The following is a 22,600-nucleotide window of genomic DNA, read 5'->3' as shown; positions in this document are numbered from 1 at the left end:
ATGGCCAAAAAAAGATACAAAATGACTAAAAGAAAAACACAAAATGACCAAAAAAAAGACACAAAATAACTAAAATTGACACAAAATTACAAAAAAATACAAAAAATTACTAAAAAAAATACACAAAAAGACAAAAAAAAGACACAAAAAGACTAAAAAAAGACACAAAAAGACTAAAAAATGACAAAAAATAACTAAAATGGACACAAAATTACAAAAAAATACACAAAATTACTAAAGAAAATACACAAAAAGACTAAAAAAAGACACAAAAAGACTAAAAAAAGACACAAAATGACCAAAAAAGACACACAATGACACGAAAGGAGAATAGATGTGGAAGTGTCGCAATGCAACAGCAGCATTTGAACCTTGATTTAAAATCTGAACGTTAATGTTATGACTGAAGCTTCAAACTATTCAGTGCAGCCCTCCCGTGTTTTACTACTCACAGAGGCGTGAATCCTTGCTGGCCATATGAACGCAGAGGTTAGCAGAGAGGACAGGTTGAGCAGCAAACCCAGCGATCGGTCCACGTCTCCAGCCATGGCGAGGAACACCGTGGAGGCCAGCCAGTCGTGTCCTGGATAACCGTCCTGCTGAGTGACTGGAAGGCAGAGTTAAAGAGCCACACGACTGATGGAGGAGACACAAAGATCAATGACTCAGACTCGCAGCAAAGCTAAACAAACATAGCTCCTGAGATTAGTTTTGCAGCATGAAAGCATGGATGGACTACTGAACAGCCCCCAGGGGCCCGAAGTGTCAAGGGCCAACTTGGCCTTCACCTGCAAATGTCACAACAAAAAGAACAACACAGAGATGCAAAATAGCTGCAGAGAGAAACAAAGAGAACCACGATGATTATGAAAAGGAGCTAAACAAACACAAAGAGACTCAAAATGGCTCCAAAGAGACACAAAGCAACTGCAACGAGGCGCAAAACGACCACAAAGAGACACAAAACCACAGAGGGATGCAGAACAACTACTAAAAGACCAAACAAAAAACAATCAAAAGAGCCAAAAACAACCTATAAAGTGTGTCTTGCTCCTATATAGGAGAGGTGATGGGGCGTTTTGCATGCAGGGCCCATTGTCTCATAATCCACCCATGCCTGAAAATGGTCCATTAACAGTATATGGGAGAGATATATGTGGGCTGTGGATCTGCACAGATGAGCCTTCTGTATCACAAATTTAATTGGTAGCAGCTTTAATGAGGAGAAAGCACCACTTTGCATGTTAAAACGTCTGAATTTTATTACTAATTAATGATCTACAGAGCTGTACATCAGCGAGGCATAAACAAAAAACTGAATAATTTGACTTGACAGATATTTTCTGGCAACAGCAGGTGGTGTGGAATTAATTCTCGCAAACAGAATTAGTTGCTCAAATATTATCAGAGCTGAAATTCGTCGACTTTGTCTATATTTTAAAGGATTTGTAAAGACCCCGTTTAGGCGTCACAAGAAACTGAGTCCTTATGTTGTGTTAAATAAAGCGCTAAGCTAATACCACTTTACTGACACTGCAGAGTGTCAACCACAGAGCGAGTAATGCTTTGACAGTCAATTAACCCTGATACACCAGACCATTATCTCATGGCAGAAAAACAGCCTCCTACAGTTTTACCCGCTAAGATCCATTCCTCTGTCGGCTGTATCATTCTGTGAATTTATGAGAGGGAAAGCTGAATGATTCATGTCTTTTTGCATAACATGTAGAAAAATGTGTTTTTTGTGTGTGTGATTTCCGTGAACGAGGAGCCAAGTGTGAATCCTGTGAGGAAACCAGTCAATATGATTAATTTACTACAAGGTCTCCCGGGTGGCAGCTCTGCATTGTGAACATCACATTACGTCAGAAATGACGGTAATTCAACAAAACATGATTTCAACACACCAGGGTCACAACACAATTAGACTCTTAAGTTTGTAACCCTGAGTTTTTTTCTCGAGCGGTTTGTTTGGGGCTCTGGAGCATTTAACTCCGTGAGTTAAGAGTTTCATTTAGACTTTTGATCATTTAATAAGACCCTGCTGGAAGCAAATAAGTGCATATTCAGGTGTGAGTCATGTTGCAGGAGAGCTGTAGAGCGATTAGTTCAGGAGTCGACTCCGGTAAAACAACCCCAGGCTATCCACACGTCTTTCTAACGATTCTCTGCCTTTGAATAATGTAAACCTTAACTTTTTGTTTAGGTGGAATGCACACAGAATAATTTAATATGCAACATGCCCTTAAAACATTCACTAGATATAATCCCACAGCATGTAAAATAGGCTTCACAAACTCAGAAACTATTCAGGTTACAATGTCACATTTCAGACTCTGTCTCTTTTGATTTACTCGATGACCGCCCATGCGATCGACTTGACAGTTGTATTAAGTGTTATGTACCTACTTTGTAGTACAGGGATGGGCAACTGGAGGCCCGGGGGCTGCATACGGCCCGCACCCTCACTTGAAGTGCCCCTCAGTACAACTACATGCATTTGAGCATGAAATCTTAAAATGCAGTGTAAAAATGCAAAAAATTACTTCTTTTAATTAATGTTGGTCTGCTGTTCTTGCACTGATAAAAAAAAGAAATCACAGTAAGTGGTTATTTTTTATTGGCTTCAAACCTTTTGTATTCCTATTTATACTGTTATACATGCATTTGAGCATGAAATATGTTAAGTTACTGCACTGTAAACATATTTAAAATTGCACTTTCATCATATCTAAGTGCACTGTCCTACAGTACAGGCCAAAAGTTTGGACACACCTTCTCATTCAATGTGTTTCCTTTATTTTCATGACTATTGACATTGTAAATTCATCAAAACTTTTAATGAACACATGTGGGATTATGTACTTAACAAAAAAGTGTGAAATCACTGAAAACATGTCTTATATTCTAATAAGCAAAGGGTGGTTACTTTGAGGAATCTAAAATACAAGACATGTTTTCAGTTATTTCACACTTTTTTTGTTAAGTACATAATTCCATATGTGTTCATTCATAGTTTTGATTGAGTTCAGTGAGAATCTACAATGTAAATAGTCATGAAAATAAAGAAAAACGCATTGAATGAGAAGGTGTGTGTCCAAACTTTTGGCCTGTACTGTATATGTGGCCCTGTGGTAGTGTCGATGAAAAATTGTGGCCCCCTCCAGCATTTAAGTTGCCCATCCATGGTGTAGTATATTGAGGAGGGACCCCAATTATCTGCTACACCGTCAAACAGCATGTTGTGTACAGCATGCTGTTTGACACATTCCCAGGCTGATGACAAGAAGATATGCACTGTCATTCTACAGATAACTCTAAAATTATAAGCCTGGAATTGCAGAATATTACAACCAAATTGGCATTTGTTGTTAGTGGCGACCTCTAGTGGCCGTACTAGTTATGACAGAAGGAAATTCGGGAGTGAGGCTACGTAAATAAATAGTAAGAGAATCTCTTCTGGGTCTTTAGGCAGGTGGTGGACGGGTCAAACAAACACAGGACTGTAACAAGACAGACTGGTATTTATGTCTCCTGTGACACAGAAAGACTAGATTGCTATTCCAGAGGCCTTGCAACATGCCGGACCCCGTGAGAGAGGACTTCTTTGCGCTACGGATATAAAGGGATCATTCCGAGCTAATGGAAACACGACGATTCTTAGTTTCAAGTGATTATACGCTAATGAAAATATAATTGTGATTGTTATATCTCCCTAAATCCCACACACTAAAACTTCAAATAAGTCTTTGAAACTGACTGACAGACAAGCCTCATCTGCTTGAAGTACACTCTGTCAAGACATCATTTGAATATTAAAGAATTATAAATAAAGCAAAGCCTGAAAAAGAAAAAAAAGGGCTTTGATCTAACATCAATAAAAACCTAAAAATACTGATTTTATGCTGCATTACCCCACTTTAACTAAGCCTACTACTTCTGTGGACTTTCTGAAAAAGTTACAAAAGTAAATCAAATTTTATCAATTTATTATATACTGTGCACTTCAGTTTGTAGCAGGAGGAACTTTCTGAGTCTCTTCACTACTCATATATCTATAACTGACTATAATATGTACCGAAACGATAAATTTGAGCTGCAAAAACATTGTGGTAACTCTGTATACAGCTAAATTACCATATAACTGCTCAACATAAATATCTTCACCAGCAACTTGTTCATATTACCTCAAATGTCAGCGTGTCCTCAGTATTACAAGGAAAATGTCAGTCTGTCTTATATTTCTTAAGACTCTCCATCTCCAGTCGGTGTTTTCATGTTCAATTGTCCACGTACAAAAGGAAACTTTCTGAAGGAGATAGGAGGACTATCAGGAGCTTTTTTTTTTGGGACAAAAGGAGGCTGAACTGTTCTCTGAGACGCAGATGGAGGAAGATAATCTGTACGGTGCTGATCAGGCAGAGGAGGACACTATCAGTCCCTCAATGTCTCTGTCAGCGTGAGACTGGGGACGTTATTAACCTGACACTGCTGCTACTGCACGCACACACAGAGTCATGGAAAAAGTTATTAGACCCTGGTTTTCTTCAATTTCTTGTTCAATTTAATGCCTGGTACAACTAAAGGTACATTTGTTTAGACAAATATAATGATAACAACAAACATGGCTCATAAGAGTTTAATTTAAGAGCTGATATCTAGACATTTTCCATGTTTTTTTTTTTACAATAACCAAAATCATTAACAACAAAACCATGGAAAATGTCTAGATATCAGCTCTTAAATAAACTCTTATGAGCTATTTTTGTTGTTATCAATTTATTTGTCCAAACAAATGTACCTTTAGTTGTACCGGGCAATAAAATGAACAAGAAATTGAAGAAAATAAGGTTGGTCTAATAATTTTTTCCATGACTGTATATACTGTGTACTCTGTTGAATTAGAGAAAAGATATTGTATCAATCCTTACTGTAGCTAATAAAGCCTTAACTCTCACTTTGCTTCACTCATATCTGCATGTCTTCTTTACCACTATAAAATGTGTTTATTTATAAAATCGACATTACAAATTATAGGTTTCTCCTTGTGTTGCAAACTTTAAGTTTTAGTTTTTCGAATGTGGAATCTGACATTATGTTCCCCTTCAGGTAAACGTGTGACTAATTTGTGCTGAGTTGCTCCTCAGCGTCTGTGGGCCTTTTCCCCCTCTTCTTATTGCCACTGGCTGATGAATAGAGATTAAATGGTGTGAAATTTTCATATCATAATTATAGTGAGCTGTGTTCTGATACACACACTGGAATAGTTTCAAGTTTTTCATTGAAAACTGCAAATAACACTAGCAGCACTATGCACTTTTTGTTTGCTGAAACATTAAAATAATAATATAGCAATAGAAAACCAAGTAAAATGTGCATTATCGTTAAAGATGGCACCATGTGGCCAGAAGAGGAAACTGCAGCAACCTCTTTTATGCAACAAGAGTTTTTCAAAGTGCAGTTATCCAACACCCTTTTAACAATTCAAATTTTAAATGGTAACACTAACCGTTGAAAGTTTTTACTGTGATTTATAGCGAAAACAGTAAATGTTTCTGCAACTGTTCCATGTTGAATCAGTCTGTCTGGGCCAGGGATGGGCAACTTCAATGCTGGAGGGGGCCATCATTTTTCATGGACACTACCACAGGGCCACATATAGGACTGGGTACTTAACCAGATATGATGACACTGCAATTTTAAATATGTTTACAGTGCAGCAACTTAAAATATTCCATGCTCAAATGCATGTATAACAGTATAAATAGGAATGCAAAAGGTTTGAAGCAAATAAAAAATAACCACTTACTGTGATTTCTTTTTTTGCAGTGTAAGAACAGCAGACCAACATTAATTGCAAGAAGTAATTTGGTGCATTTTTACACTGCACTTTTAAGATTTCATGCTCAAATGCATGTAGTAACTGCTCTTCTAGGTCTCTTTTGCCATCTGTCATCCAGAGTTGTTGTGTGTTTCAGCTCTTCTGTAAAGGTTTAGTCTGTAGCTGTGTTGGTGTCATGTTAAGTTATTACTGCCTGATGTTACTTTACTTTTAATCACTGTTAATAGTCTTGCCAGGAGGCTCCGAAGCTGATGAGCACCATTTGGCCCCACTCCCTGGTGTTCCATCTTGGACACATGTGGCTCACTGAAACTGTTTATGGAAATGCAAATTAGCGCAAGATGATTTGGCCAAATCAGCCAGAAGAGAAGCCCCATTTTCAACATTTACTCTCCTCTTTTCTTGTGTTGATAAGAGGTTAGTTTCAGTTTTTCTTTTTGGGCGGTTTAGTTAGCTTTGTGATTTGATTTTACCTCAGGGCTGATTTTGCTTGTTTGTTTTTTGGCTGGGGATCTCATCGATCTCTATAGGCGTCTGCATTTCGCAATAAAAAGCTTAAAGTGATCGACCTCTTGACTCCTCATATTCCTCATCATCTAGCTTTATGTTCCTCCCCCCTCCCCTAGGCCAACTTGGGGCCGTTTCATTTGAAATTCAGGAAACTTTTTGAAGCATTGGTATGGAAAGTATTTTGCACTTTGCATAGCGGTGCACATACCCTACTATATTACACTTTATTTAAAAATTGAAAAGGGATAAAGACTAATCAAATATAAAACTTTAGCTGTCTGAAAACTCTTCAGTCTCTTAACATATACAGCCAGGGGAAAAGTTATTAGATCAAACTTGTTTTCTACAATTAATTGTTAATTAATTCATTAAAAATGAACAAGAAATTGAAGAAAAAGGGTAGTCTAATATTTTGTTCAATGACACATGTACTGTGCACAGAGCAATTCAATTGATGTGATAATAAGGTTATATGTGGACCCCTACAAAATATTTCCGTATTAATGTAATTGAACAAAAAATGAAGCCCAAGAAAATGTGAAAATGTCTGACAGGGTGAATACCTTGATAGTAGCATGGGTGCAGCTGTGGAGATTGTAAAGCAGGGGTCTCAAACTCAAATTACCTGGGGGCCACTGGAGGCAGTATCAAAATGACCAAAAAAATAAACAAAATAAAATTAAAAAAAGACACGAAATGATTGAAAAAACACTAAATTACTTTAAAAAAGACACAGAATTACAAAAAAGACACAAAATGACAAAAAGACACAAAATGACCAAAAAATATACAGAATTACTAAAAAAGACACACAATTACTTAAAAGACACAAAATGACCCAAAAAAGACACAAAATGAACAAAAAGGACACAAAATAACAGAAAAAAACTAAATTACTTTAAAAAAAGACAAAAAAAGACAGAATTACCAAAAAAGACACAAAATTATAAAAAAGACAAAATGACCCAAAAAAGACACAAAATGACAACAACAAAAAAAACACCACAGGATTAATAAAAAATTATTAAAAAGACACAAAATTATTGAAAAAGACACACAATTATTAAAAAAAAATAAAAAAATTAGCAAATAATTAAAGGGACCTTCCACACACAACACGGTAAAGTGCCATTCATATAAAACTCACATTAACCTTTCATGTCAAGGTGGGGGCCACAAAATATCGTCACAAGGGCCGCAATTGGCATGCGGGCCGCGAGTTTGAGACCCATGCTGTAAAGGATACTGAGCTGTGAAGCAGATTTGATTCTCTGGGTGGACAAGAAGGTCTTAATATGTTTGATCAGCAGCGTCAGCTTGTTCACAGCATCTTCTGGCAGCAGTTTCAAGAAGCTGCCGTACCTGAAGTCAAAAACAAACAAACACAAGTTATGCAAACCTCACATGTCTATCAATCTTTGCAGAGTTCTTCTGACACAAAGTCTTAGTAAATAGTTGGTATTTTACCAAGGACATCAGGCATATTTTGAAGTGAAGTCCTTTAATTAAAATACATCACGTCTCTCTTTTGTTAACTGCAACTAAAACATGAATGTTTTTCTTACAGTATCTGAAAAAAAACCCTGTTTTTCTATAAAATCTTAATTGATTAATTTTAATTTCTCAGAGTTATTATTTCTCTATGAACTGCCATAATCCCCTTCTTGTGCTCAAATGAAAGCCGCGCAACACAATGGGAGAAACAATAACACAGAGACAAAGAAACACTGGGGCCTCGGGCGAACACACAGAAGTACTCATCAAAATTGAATTCAACAAGTCCAGTGTGGTCAGATTTAACTGCGCGAGTCAGACACTTCTAAGTGGAGGATTAATTATGAATTTGTGTCGAACAACTTTTAATCCTTTAAGACACGGTGTTCGGCTCGCGCACTGTTTTCTGTTGATACAGAAAAAGCAAACATGGCACTCGCTTCGTTTCTGAACATGCTCGGAAACTTTTCATCCGGAAAAAGCTCCCTTCAGAGGAGGTGTCGAGCAAAGAGTTATACATCCGCTATGTAATGTGGCAGCAGGGTGTCATTAAGGACGGAGAGGAACAGTGTGAGAACAGAAACACAAGTCAGAGGGCCTCCTTATGGGAAAATAAACAACAGGCCGAGTTCTATGCACACTGGTGTCATTAGAGAGAAAACAGAGCAGCAGGAGAACTCTTACACACCTCAGACAGGAGCGGGGCTCTAATGCTACTGCAGGAGCAGGAGGGAATACCATTATTTCTCTGAATACGGCAGCATGTTTATATTTAAGAAAAAAAAGGTGTGGACAGGTGGCTCTGGGGTCCTCTGTGTGAAGGACACACCTTTGTGAGCTGTGGCCTTCACACAACCCTCACAGGAAACTTCTCTTCCTGTTCCGGCTTTTAGAGAAGTGGACGCAGCCTCGGGGCCTGAAAAGTGAAGCCAATGTGGAAAAAATGCCTTAAATTTGCATTCTTTCTAACGGCCAGCAGGTGGCGACTGCACTGGTTGCAGAAGAAGTCGATTGCATAGAAGTCTATGAGAAAATTAACCGGTTTTTCGCTTGATTTATTACCTCAGTAAACATTTTTCTAATGTGTTTATGGTGTCAATCACTATAGTTTCAAGTCTTCTGCAATTTGGCATGATGTTAATTTAGAATAAATTAGATCAGGGATGGGCAACTGGAGGCCCGGGGGCCACATACGGCCCGCACCCTCATTTGAAGTGGCCCTCAGTAAAACTGGCCCTCATGCATTTGAGCATGAAATCTTAAAAGTGCAGTGTAAAAATGCAAAAAAAATTACTTCTTGCAATTAATGTTGGTCTGCTGTTCTTGCACTGAAAAAAAAGAAATCACAGTAAGTGGTTATTTTTTATTTGCTTCAAACCTTTTATATTCCTATTTATACTGTTATACATGCATTTGAGCCTGAAATATGTTAAGTTACTGCACTGTAAACATATTTAAAATTGCAGTTTCATCATATCTGGTTAAGTGGACTATCCTATATGTGGCCCTGTGCTAGTGTTGATGAAAAATTGAGGCCCCCTGCAGCATTTAAGTTGCCCATCCATGAATTAGATGATAAAGCAGGGGATGCTTTAGGGTGTGTCTACTTTGTGATTGACAAGTTGATAAAAAGGCCATCCGTCCATCAGGATTGAGGTGCATCATTGCGATTTTAAGAGCTGTGAACTTGTTTTTCAGTGTCTATGGTTATGTTTGAGAACTTTTATCCTTTCACAATGTGTGTTTTTTAGTTAATTGTAACATTTTAGCCACCTAAAAACATCAAGTTCAGCATTAAGTCGTATTAAAGCAGAGTTTGTACACACCAAAGCTGCCAATGGCTTCTTACAGGGTGCTAATTGGCCGTACAACTGGTGTTTCTGACACAAACATTTTGAAGCCTATCAAGAGGATTTTTTTGTGTGATACATGATAAAATTTTCTATTTTTGATCTTGTAGTATTGTGTGCATCTAAAAACAAGAAATTACCACTTTAAACATGTAAGCAAGTATTTCTAAACACCAAATATTAAGAACATGCTCACACATGTTTTAGACTGATCTCGGGGTTATATGAAACTGGAAAATAGGATAGGAAACCAAATTTAATTTGCCGTGTTAGGGACTAGGCTCTCTGGTGAGCCCTGATATCAGAGTGAAATTGCTTGGAGAAAGTTCATGATTGAAGTGAACTATAGTGGAAGTTTTAGAGGTGGTTTAAATATAGGTTAATTTTGGAGCAGTTCTGTGGCTCTGGCACGAATGCACCTGGAGCCTCGGGATACTCAAATCTTCAGAGTAAAATAGAGGACAGAGTGACTGAACTTGAGGCCAGAAAGTGAAATGTTGTAAATGCACCTTCTCTGGGAAATACATGTGCTAAATCACATTTAATATAGAATGAAACAATACTAAACCAAACAAGACAGGAAACATTAGGTGCATCAACAACAGGGTGCTAGATTTTGCTTGTTTTTTGTGTGTTTAAAGGGCTTTTCTGCAAGCTGCAGTTAGTAAAATAAAGCTTGCAGCTCAGCAAGTTTGTACACAGCAGGTTTCTCTTCTCTTCGCAGGTTGTTGCTGTCAGAAGACTGTCTAATTAAATACAGGTTTATGAGCTATAGAAAAACACTTTACTGTGCATACCTGAGACAGGTGTTGATTCCCAGCTGCTCCACAGATGATAATACAGCACCCTTCAAACTCTTCTCCTCTGCTGTAAAACAAGGCGATTAAAAAGAAAGGAGAGGTGGTTATTACCAGGAAAGGCAGAGAGGGGATATGGCTGCAGGTTTTTTTGGGGAGGAAAAACACTCCCTAGACATCACTAACGGGCTGCGTTACGAGCGTGGAGAATGGGAAAAACATGACAACGTATCATGACCTGCTACTTTCAAGGCACTGCAGATGTTATGTTGTGTCTGGGTAATTTCGTTTGTTGGCAGTTTTACAGCAGTTGTTTGCCATTTAATTGTGATGTTTGCGAGGTAGCGCGGCATCAAGGTGACTTGGGTAATTTCACTAACAGTCAGCCACGGGTAATTTCACAGCAGCGTTTTGATGGTTCAGAGCGGCGGAGTCATAACTCGTGGTTTTTTTTTTAGGAGTGTGGTGGAGTTTTGGGAAGAAAAATGCGGTATGAAATTTTGAGCCCTGTGAGAAAGCTCTTTATCTCGGGACTTTATCTTTATCTGTGGAGCGAGATACTACAGCGGCTGAAAAAAAAAAAACCTCTGCAGCAGGGCAGCTTTGGATCCACACGCCACAGCTTTGTACAGATCGTTGAGCTATCAGTCTCACCAGCTGCTCTCATGGGCGCTTACTTAGCACCATTAAGTGTGCAGAATCATAAAAATATATTAGTTTTTGGAGTTACAGTTGTAATTGTGTAAGAGAGAGTGATGAAAGGAGCAATAACTCTAGGAGGGCGGATATTTTGTTTCGGAAGATGTTTCCACTGCTTCCTGGCTTTGGGGAAAAGAATATTATTACATTTGCGCTAATGGATCCCCAGCTTCAGACAGTTTGTTGTAAGATGATGAGAAGATTTCGACAATTAATAGAAGAAGTATTATCCAGGCGGCATCTGTGGCAGGGAGAATCCAATTTACAGACTAATGGTGCAGAAATATGTGATAGAAATGATAATACGATCGCTTCAATCTACATATCGGAGCGATAACTGAACACTGTTGCCTCCGGAAAACCCAAATTGAGCAATGTGGATTAATCACAGGCCATCAAACCTTGTATTAATTGGTAGAAGATAGCTTGTGATGAGGGCACGAGGCAGTGCCAGAACAACTGGTGCTGTTTTTTCTCTCTCTGCTCACATATTAACATCTCTAAAAAACCTCTTGCTGATGGCAATTACTGTCTAATGGAGATGAATGCTTTCTTGTTGTATTTATTTCCTCCCTCCCCCATTCTGTCTCTCCAACACTGTGCCACCGGAGTGTGTTTTACAGTTTGTAATAACTATAATCACAACCGTTTAGCTTTTTGCTACGAAGACCAACTGTTGAAAGACGGCACATTAAACGCATCTTTGACAGTAGTTAGTAACGATTTAATACGAGCACGCGGCACCTACGAGGAGCCTTAAAAAATAATGTTGAATTGAGACTGCAGAAAAATATAATTATGTTTCTGATGAGACTGCGTAACAAGACAACAAGAAGAGTGTTTTATACACTTTTCTCACCAGTAATTCTATTACAGAAGATGCTCTGTACAGTACTAATGTGTGATATGATTAAAATCGTCAGAATGAGCAAATAAGTGGGAAAAAATGATGAGAATGAACAACTAAGCTCATATTATTCATGCTGTACTGAACTTGAATTAAGAATTAAAGCATATTTCAGTGTTAGAGGATAAAATCCGACATGGATTCTTGCTGAAAAGAGGTATTTACAAGAAGTTTTGTTAATGTGAACTATTGAAAATGTTTTTTTGGGCCTTGAAATGTTATTTAAATGAGATAATCTGAGAAGTTTTGAGGAAAAATATCTCTTTGGTGAAACACCTCGCAGACATCTGAAACTGACAAAGGGCAAAAAAAATACATTTTTGTGAGAAGTCAAAAGCGAAGAAAACTCAAGAGGTTTTCAATCACTGGTTAAACTAATGAAGTAAAATTATTTGAAAATTACCATTTTTGCATTTTAGTGCCGCTTAGTCTCCTTTTTTTTGTCTTTTTTCCTCTCCAGTATTTAACTTGGAATGGCAACATAATGATTACTTGTCGCAGTTGAATTGAAGCGTTTGCTGAAATCCAGAAGAAAAGGTGGGTTAACTGAAGGTGGAACGTGGCGAGGAAATGCATTTAAATGAGGGACTCGTTGGAGTAATAGTAGATCTCCGTCTGAGCTATTAAGCTGTAACAGTTGCATAAAAAGGTACTTTCTCTTGGTTTTTCCCAGCCACCCAATTTCTCAGAGTCTCTGAATAAATGAGTTGCCGGACAGCTGCCTTCAGGAGCCGGGGCCATGAAGGGTGAGGAGATACAACTCAGAACAGTGAACTGACAGAGGTTAATGCTTGCCAAATGAGTCTGCTGTCTCCACACAATGGGAGCACTCAAGTAGGGCAGAGTGGCTAAGACTGTAGTCAACGTCAATCAAACGCTAAGAGGTGCTGCCTACCACCCGCTCCCCTGCCACATACACACACATGCACGCTTGCACACATTTACACACATGAGACTGGCAGATTGCAGAATTCAACAAGAGCCATGACAGCTGCCTGGTCTCCTCAGAGGCTATTTGGTGGGAGGAATTTCAGAGGGAAAAATGGAATAGCAGCGTGTTAGTATGAAAGAGAAAGTACAGCAGAGGTGCAGAGATGTGTCCTAATATGGCTATTTCATAACAGACTCATGGTGTGATGCTGGAGGGTGAAAATAAGTTTTTAGGGGGTATTGTGGATTTAATACAACAGCTTTGATGCAACAGACTGAAGGATTTTCTATCAAGTTGTAACATGTTTGCATTCAACCAAATGGAAAGCACAAGAAACAGACACAACCATTACACCATGAGCGCCAGCTCAGGTCATTTACACTGCAAAAAAAAGAAAAGTTGGGTGAAGTCAAAATTTCAAGGCAACAAACTTCGATAACATTTTAAGTTGGACAATTAAACTAAATATTTTAAGTTTTGTTTTTGAGTTTCTCTGAATTTCTCTGGCACGATTGTAACGCCGCTATGAAATGTCAGCTAATGTTGTGACCACAATTTTGAGTTAGCATTGATACGCTAATGGCTACTCTTGTAGCTGTAACAAGCAGCGCCGCTAGCATCAGTTAGCCACTAGCATCAGTTAGCCGCTAGCAAAGAAACAAAGAAAGAACAAAGAAATAAGAGTTAGCAGAACTATTGTCCCTTGTTGTGAACCCCAACTTAAAGATATAAGTAACAACAACTCACCAACTTGTTTTTGAGCAGACAACTGGCTTCCTTTGTTGTGCTAACTTACATTATTGCATGCAAAACAAATTGTCATTCAAAAAATTACTTAAGACACACTTGATGCCTTCCACCATATGACTAATATGTTGCAATTTATTTTGTTTTCTTACTTTATCTCTTTTTATCTGCTATATCTGTAGCCTCATGATCCTCCCTTTTAAATGTTCTCTAATGAAATGATAAATTATAAGTGTATACAGCTGATATTGACACCACAGACATCTGAATTAACGATTTTTACAGTATAACATTTGTCGGGTAAATATGAATGTACAATTTTTTTTAACAGTATTGCATGTATGTATTAATCGTGTTTGTTATTGTTTTTCTTGTATGTACTGTTTTTGTTTATGTTGTTTGTTTGTCATGTTCTATGTCTTTTTAAGGACCCCAGGAAGACTAGCAGTCGCCAAGGCGTCAGCTAATGGGGATCCACTCAATAAACAATAAACATGTCAGATCGAAACCAACTGCTCAGATGAGACTACACATTACATTATTTCACAGTGTTGTTTGCTCTTGGTGAAGATTATGTATTATTTAAAGGCACAGTATGTAATTTCTGCGCAATGAAAACAAGGACACAGAAAGACTGATTGTGTCATGAAGTAATGTGGGATCATAAGAGTTTTGAAAGGTGAACCACCAAAGTTTGAAGTCCTGATGGAAATATTTGATGTGACTGTCAAAATAATCCAAAAAAAAAACACTTATATATATTGCACTTAATATCATAATGTTACCGTACCCCATTAGCTTTGGTGGCTGCATTAGCCATTTTAACCACATCGTAGTAAGATGGATCATTATTAAAGTCAATGAATTAATTATCTGGACTACTGTGTTGCAAAATTTGCTGCTATGTGGCAGAAAAAATGCTGTAAAACTGTTACTAAGAATAATTCTGTGACACTGCATGATTTATAATTATTCTCTGATGTATCATTTTATGTTTCCCTAGAAGAACCACTGCAGATTTATCTGAGTTTGAACATTGTTGGGAACATTTGGGATAATGTCAGAACATAACTCAACAAAATAAATAAGTTGTTATAAGATATACTAGCGCCCAAAAGTTAGGGGTCACCCAGAAAATGTCTGTTGTTTTCCATAACTGTTAATCATGAAATGAGTCACAAAATGAATCGAAAATATAGTAAAGACATTGACAAGGGTAGAAATAATCATTTTAACCTGTACAAATCTCCAACTTTACCTCTAGATACTCACTCTTTTCCCTGTTTTCACAGGGAAAAGTTTCTGTCTGCTCACATTAAATCTGAGTCAAACATAAGCAAGATTTTGTGACAACAAAACTAGTTTGAAAGCTATTCATCATCCAATATAAAACTTACAGAAGTGTGATGTGGAAACATCCAGTGTACACAGACTAGGACTGAACTTTTGAGTGAAGTAGAAGACATCTTTTGTCCTTTAGTTAAACTTTTAAAATAAACAATATGCTAACTTTGCACTTTCCACCTCAGGTGCAGAGCTTCTGAAAGTTTAGCAAAACAAGCATCAGGGCAGAACACACGAGCGTCCTTGAATTTTCCATAAGAACCTCAATTTTATGATAATAATTTCAAACACTTGTCTCAGAGTTCAACCAGAAGTAAACACAGACAGTAGCCCGCCTGATTAACTATTGTAGCTACCAAACTTTCTCTGCAGCATTCACAATCTTTTGTCGCTCCATTTATGTCATGATTCTAATTAAACAGTGGAAAAGATAAATATTACAAATGAATCCTGGAAATGTTTTGATTGCTCTGTAATCCTTGTTGCACGCACCAAACTGGCTGCCTGCATCTAGAAATGCATCACTCTCATTTACATATTTGTAGTATGACAGTTTGAAGAAATAACTGATTCTTTATACACACAGAAACAATATAATTTAGTTTCAGATACAATACTCCTACTATTATAAACCGTGTAAGTGCACAAGTTTAACCCTCCTGTTATGTTGCAGGTCAAATTGACTGATTTCTAAGTTTAAAAATGTAAAAAAAAATAGTTTAAAGTATTTCTTCATTAAAAAAAAGTAATATCAAATTTAAATAAAACCAACTTAATGTAAAACTATTGTATTTTATATGTAGATGTTTCCAATGTACATTAAAAAAAGTTTTAACATGCATTTTTTGTGAAAAATGACTGAATTATCCTCATTGAATCATGATTTGTGGGAGGTAAATATTGATTGAGGTGATTAGTAATGGAGTTATTAGTGAAATATAAACAATGTTTAATGGGATTTGTTAGTTTCTGACACTTTTGGATAATTAAACATGCCCTGAGTCAAATTAACCCATAAAAATTATTGCTATTCCTGAGAAATGAACAACAGGAGGGTTAAATTAACTTTTGTCCCTCATTTAGTCTAATTACACAAGTATTTATTACATGTTAATACCGGATTTCTTGCAAAGTTTGTGTATCCAGACTTCATCTTTCGTACCCTGCTTACTTCGTCCCTTGCATTGTGATTTAAGTACACAAATCTATATTAAACTGTTCTGACAAATTCCTCCCAATCTTGTATATAAAATATGGACTTGGCTCCATGTAAGTGTTCAACATTAATACAATTATGTAAATGAGTGTTACTGATTTCTAAAAATGAAGTGAGTATAAAAAGAGTGAAGTGAACTTAGATAAATAAATCATCAAAACAAACAGTCAGAATTAAGATTCTCTGTCAGTGTGGCCTCAGAGGAGACATGCCTCTGCGCTGATACTGATAAAAGACATCCAATACACTGTGGGGAAATATTTCATTCTTCTTAGAAAAAGGCTGGCTGTCAAGACTTTCTCATTATTGAAAAAGGCATAATAAATAAAACCCACACTGAATACATTCTCTCTTTTAATCACCGTTATCCATCATTTAGACTGTATTTTCAGTAACACTGGAGACAGATGCTGCCTTTTATTAGCTGTCGTCTTGACACAAATGACTGGCTAATAATTATTTTACTCTCATGCATTATCTGCTCTTCCTCAGGGACATTTGTCTCAATACTTAAAAGCACATAGTTATCAGGCTCATCAAAAAAACGCATTTCAGCTAATAATTAAAAGCAATGACTGTGGAATGTGCTCCTTTTTGATAAAGTTGGCAGGTACCCGTTTAAATCCAAACTGACATGTTATTGTTACACCTTACTGGCCAATTACTATACATATAGTGTTATATATCTATATGTATTATATTTGCTGTATTCCTGATTGTACGGCTGGGTGATTCTCATGAACATGGTGCAGCTCATAGCAATAATCCAAGAGCATTGAATACACATTTTTTCTTTGACCCTTTATAACCTATACAATCTAAAGTCACTGTTTAGTATGAATTTATAAGCTTTTTAAAGAATTTTAATGTATTTTCTGACATTTTTAGAGACACTGTGAGCTAAATTCATTTAAAAAAAACAACAAAAGGTTTTCTTTTTTTTCCTTGGCAAGCACATAAATGTGTTCAAGTGTAGCTGGTATCACCAAAATGTATTTTATTAAAATATACACATTTTTAATGCAAACAATTCTATCATTACTGTAACATTTAACCATTTTTCATAAATTTTCATTCAGATTTTGTTCTTTATACATTGTCAAAAACCATTATATTTGATTATATTCTGTTAAATTATACATCTCAAACAAATTTATATTTATTTTTATAAAGCTAATTAAATATTTATTGCATATAAGTGTGGGGAAACCGTGACATTTTTATCTGGACGCATTACAGTATTGAAATTGTGAATCAAAAATATGTTTAAAAATATAGAGAATATTATTTTAACACGAACAATGAATTGTGCCTCATTTGGTTATATTGTTCATTTAAAGAAAACAGTGAAATATATTTAGTTTAATAAAGTATGTCCTTATAATCTTCACATACGTAGCTTAGACTGGCTTCATGACCCGGCTACATCTCTTTGGTTCAATTATAATTTAAAAAAATGTGACAAAAACATGTTTCTTTGCAGCTGTGGGACAATACCAAGATCAACATGTCACTCTACGATGGGTCTTCAAAGAAGCTACAATGAGAGCTTTTAACTTTTAACACAACTGTACAACTATATGACAGTTTTCTTAGTCATAAGAGCAAGACATGAAACTTGTCACATCTTTAAAGGTGTACTGAGCTGGAGAAAATAGTAAAGACTGATGCAATAACTCGTCTAATTGCCAATTATAATCAGCAGATGTGTGAGGACAGCTGAGCTCTTATCCTCTCATCAGCCGTCAAATAAAAAAAAAATTATAGAACCTTCTAGAGAATATAGGGCGCTGTTTTATAACAGGTTATTTCAGTTTCTCACACCCACTTTTCTCCTGTTAATGGCTTGAATGCCCTTGGTGGCTAATGGCTACAATATAACAGTCATATTGAAGTATAATGAGTGTAAGACTAAGGGATTAGATTTAATAGATGGTTAATATTTGCACTATGGTTTGTTTGAGATAAGAATAAAGACTCATGATATTTAAAGCTAAGCTATTGTGTAATATGAACGCATATAAATGCTTCGTTGGCCTTTATATTGGCGTTTGATTATATTATTTCCTCTTCAGCAAAAATTTAATATTACATAAATGATGTCTGGTGTAACAAGTAACCTTTACACTGTGTAATCAAACATTTCCTGCAGAGAAAGGATCAAGGTTTAGAGATGATCCCAGACTTCTCCGACTCCCCACATCAGCAAATTTTCTTTTTCTTTTTTTTTTTTTAGTGTATATCTTCTCAAAACTTTATCAATCAATCTCTTTCAAACATATCACAATGAATGATGAAACCACAACTCAACTGAATTATGAAAATGTTAGCCATCATGTTCAGTCCTTTCACACTACATAAACTAGATTTTAGCTTGCAAGCATACTAACTTCAATTCATGTCTGGCCATTGTGGAAGAAAAGCATTGTTACAACATGAATTCAATAAGGAGCATATTTGAAAGTGCTTCACTTAATGCAAACTTGCCATTTAAGAAAGCATTAAGATGAGTAGCCAATCGGCAAGAGCGTTACCTTGCTGATGGGTGCAAATCAAATGGATATGTAGTTGACTAGATTGGTATGAAAATTACGATTGGTAAATAGAATCCATATTTGAATCTTAAAGGACAATATTTGCATGTTTTCTTTTTTTTTTATTATTTTTATTAACGAAGAAACAATGAAAAGAACAGTGGATTACTTATTAGGAGCCACAATATGAAAACAAAACACTAAAACACAATTCTAGACAACAAAGACTCAGAAACATATTTACAAATTAGACAATGTTCACACAAATAACATACAAAGAATAATAGAAAGGATAACCACAACAAACAATATCAGCAGATTTTCTGTTGTTGCCATTACACAGGTGAAACCCAGCGGTGTAACACATGGCCCTGGGGTCTGGCTGGCTAAATTAGAGTTGCTCAAGCTGCTAACTGAAGTTTTGTCTCTGGAGCTTTTCTCTCCTCCCAACAAAGTATTCTCCTAGCTGTGGGGACTGATCCAAAGGGACAGCTAACTCACTAATTTCTGCCTCATTTGTGGCCTGATAAACATTAAATTCATTATATTCAGAGCTCTATATCGTTTTTTTCTCACTTATCGAGGCTGTAAGATTTAGTGGGACCGGCATGAGCGCAGTTCCATGGAAAAAAGTTTGTGAAAATGCTGAACTTGCATTATTGTTTATTTGGTTGTCATAACTTTGCAAGTGATTGACGTTCTGTCATTGTTCTACATCCTCAAAGTGGAGAACGATTGGCAGTTATCAGTTTGAGTTAAGTGAAATTGTGACAGTTTAGTAGAGTCATGACTTTCTGACATTTTTGGCAATAACTCTTCAGTGGCAGCTCGCTGGACTGCAACTACAGTGTAGACAAGTGATGGAGTATCAATTCACCTCACACACAAAACATCGCTTCAAAAAACAACCAGCTTTAAAAAAAACTATCATATCGATGCTACTGCAGTCATTTAATTTAGCGCACCGACCGATTTTTGCACATCATTTATGTCACACTTGTGATGCATCCTCTGAGTGTGTCTCCTTCTCTCCTGGGTGTGGTCTATTTCTTCCTCCTCCTATTCTGTGGGTGTGGTTTCTCTGTCTGCAGGTGTCTTCCATTATATTATTTTGGATTAGAGTATTTAGGCCCCTGCAGCCAGGTGCTCACTCTTTTCTGATCTCTCTGATTATGCATGTGGCTCATGGTATAATGGCGAATATGATCTGTGTCACTGTTCTGACAAACTCTTATATGTATCAATTTCTTTCACTGATTTTATTCCTGAAATCAAACTTGTAAGTAATTCATTTGAAGCACAGGCTGCAGATCTCACAAAACAAGTTAATCAGACTTGTTTTGGACCTCCCCATGAGAACCCACCTTGAATCATCCCACTTTGATAAAGTGGGATGATTCAAGGTGGAGGATCGTGTATCTCAGATGCAGTTATGTATGGTACATAGGTGTGTTTATGGGGAGGTACCCAATTGTTTTAAAAAATATTTAAATAGAGTAAATGAAGTTCACCGCTATTCCACTAGGGGAAGCGTAACAGATTTTGTACCACCTAGAGTTAATACGAACATGGGTAAAGAGTCCTTTCTTTATGTTGGAACTATTCTTTGAAACATGTTACCTGGCCCAATCAAATCAGTCAGAAGCATAAGCAGTTTTAAACAAAACTTGAAAAAATGGTTTAGACACCAATCTTAGACTGTTGGCGAATTATATTTGAAACTGTAATTTATGTTTTCATGTGTCTTATGAATGATTGATGCATGTATGCATGTATGCATGTATGTATGTATGTATGTATGTATGAATGCTAGATGTTTGATGTATGTATGATATGCTGCTACTGTCCTCAGTCTCCTGTCCTACAGGGACCACAATGGAAATAAGCCTTAGGGCTTTATTGTGTCATCCCTGACTATTTTTATTTATTTATATAACGTATGGCACAGGTTGCCATTTCATATTTTTATATATAGAATGGTCAAATAAAATGAATGAATGAATGAATGAATGAATGAATGAATGAATGAATCAATGAATCAATCAATCAATCAATCAATCAATCAATCAATCAATCAATCAATCAATCAATCAATCAATCAATCTCTGGCTCTGCCCTGTTCTGGGCTCCTCTGTCCCCAGTAAGGTTTGGTTTGGTTTATCTTAATGCTTTAGGTTGTCATTTTGCCTTCGTTCCACACTACTTTTACACACTCTATAACTTCAAATCCTTTATGATTGTTTAATTTGGTCTAATTTGGTTTAATTTGATTTAATAAAGAATTGTTTAAACCAATGTGCATGTTGTGGACTCTCAGAGCCAGGTCATGACACACTGCACAGCCCATGTGATTGAAACATGTAAATGCAATTTCAGGAAATGTTTTAAAACTCGAAAGCAGCTGCAGTAATAATTAAGCGACAGTATTGGAAAACATATAAAAAGTGAAAAAAGGGTTACATTGCCATTATGTAGGCAACAAGCTGTTACCATAGGCAAAGCATTTGCAGAAAAATCCATTACATTGTAAAAGTGAGTCAGATTTAGTGTGTCTGAGTAGCATCGTAATAACTGGAAAGTCTTTACTGCTGAGCGAGCTGCTACTATTTGGAGACATATGGAGACAGCACTTACAGTAATACTTATAGTTGTTAGCTCTGTCAGTCTAAGAGAGAGAAGCACAGGTAAAAAACCTGCTTATCCAAGACAATATAGCTGTAACCAGCCACTTTATTTTCATTGATGCAATCTATACGGCACCTCTCTTTCTGTTTTGTTATTCATGCAATGCCATTAAATAAGCTAACAAGAACAGATGAGGAAGAAACTCGCCCTGCAGAACAAGGAGCTTCATTTACAACGCTGAATCTTAAAAGACGCACTGTAGTCTAGACGGAATTGTCCAAAAAGTGAAAGTGAGGAGCATTTATGGGTACAAGTCAGGAACTGGCCTACTTTACTTATTTCAAGGGTGCTGAATCCAAAAAAAATGGTTCCCAAGCGAAATTTTGAGTTTTTGACTCTCATTTGCAGATCAAAATGGCGGCCAAATTGCCCATCTTGCTCAGTCGTTGGACCATTTTCCCCTTAGTTTTTTGTAAGTAGCCAATCAAAGATGAGGAAATTAAGTTTCTGGATCTATAGTCTAGGGTCAGAGTAAGGATATAGTGGAGGCTCAGTGTCTTTTTCATGCATATATATATATGCAAAATACCAACTTTTAAGGTGAAATTAAGCATTATTTGTGTCATTTTTTAAGGCCGACATAAATATTCAATCAATATCACTTTTAAATGTTCCAGTTGGTATTTTGCATATATATATATATACATAAAAAAAGACACTGAGCCTCCACTATATTCTTGCTCTGACCCTAGACTATAGATCCAGCAACTTAATTTCCTCATCTTTGATTGTCTACTTACAAAAAACTAAGGGGAAAATGGTCCAATGACTGTGCAAGATGGGCAATTTGGTGGCCATTTGATACAAATTAGAAGGTCAAAAACTCAAAATTTTGCTTGGGAACCATTTTTTTTTGGACTCAGCACCCTTGAGATATGTAAGGTAGGCCGGTTCCTGACTTGTACCCATAAATGCTCCTCACTTCTTATAGGAGGCCTTTATTCTGAAATCCGTCTAGACTACTGACACAGGACAAGAGATCACTGCACAACATCCGACTTGAATAACACTTTGTGCTAACCCTGCAGCACAAACGAAGAGCTC

At 36.7% G+C, this 22,600-nt stretch overlaps 1 protein-coding gene across 1 annotated transcript in view; it reads right to left on the bottom strand.

Annotated features, from left to right (window-relative positions):
- The window catches only part of tbc1d32 (TBC1 domain family, member 32), a 120,640-nt gene that overhangs the window by 26,544 nt on the left and 71,496 nt on the right, over positions 1 to 22,600 (bottom strand). Inside the window, exons 29-31 of the mRNA XM_059356643.1 lie at positions 10,494 to 10,563; positions 7,599 to 7,714; positions 453 to 607 (exon numbers count right to left, since the gene is read on the bottom strand). Coding sequence (XP_059212626.1) covers positions 453 to 607; positions 7,599 to 7,714; positions 10,494 to 10,563 — 341 coding nt within the window. The remainder of the gene's footprint in view (positions 1 to 452; positions 608 to 7,598; positions 7,715 to 10,493; positions 10,564 to 22,600) is intronic.

This window comes from Centropristis striata, chromosome 18 (assembly GCF_030273125.1).
Source record: "Centropristis striata isolate RG_2023a ecotype Rhode Island chromosome 18, C.striata_1.0, whole genome shotgun sequence".
NCBI lineage: Eukaryota > Metazoa > Chordata > Actinopteri > Perciformes > Serranidae > Centropristis > Centropristis striata.
The sequence above is the reverse complement of the archived record's forward strand: the minus strand, read 5'-3'. Positions and strand labels throughout refer to the sequence as shown.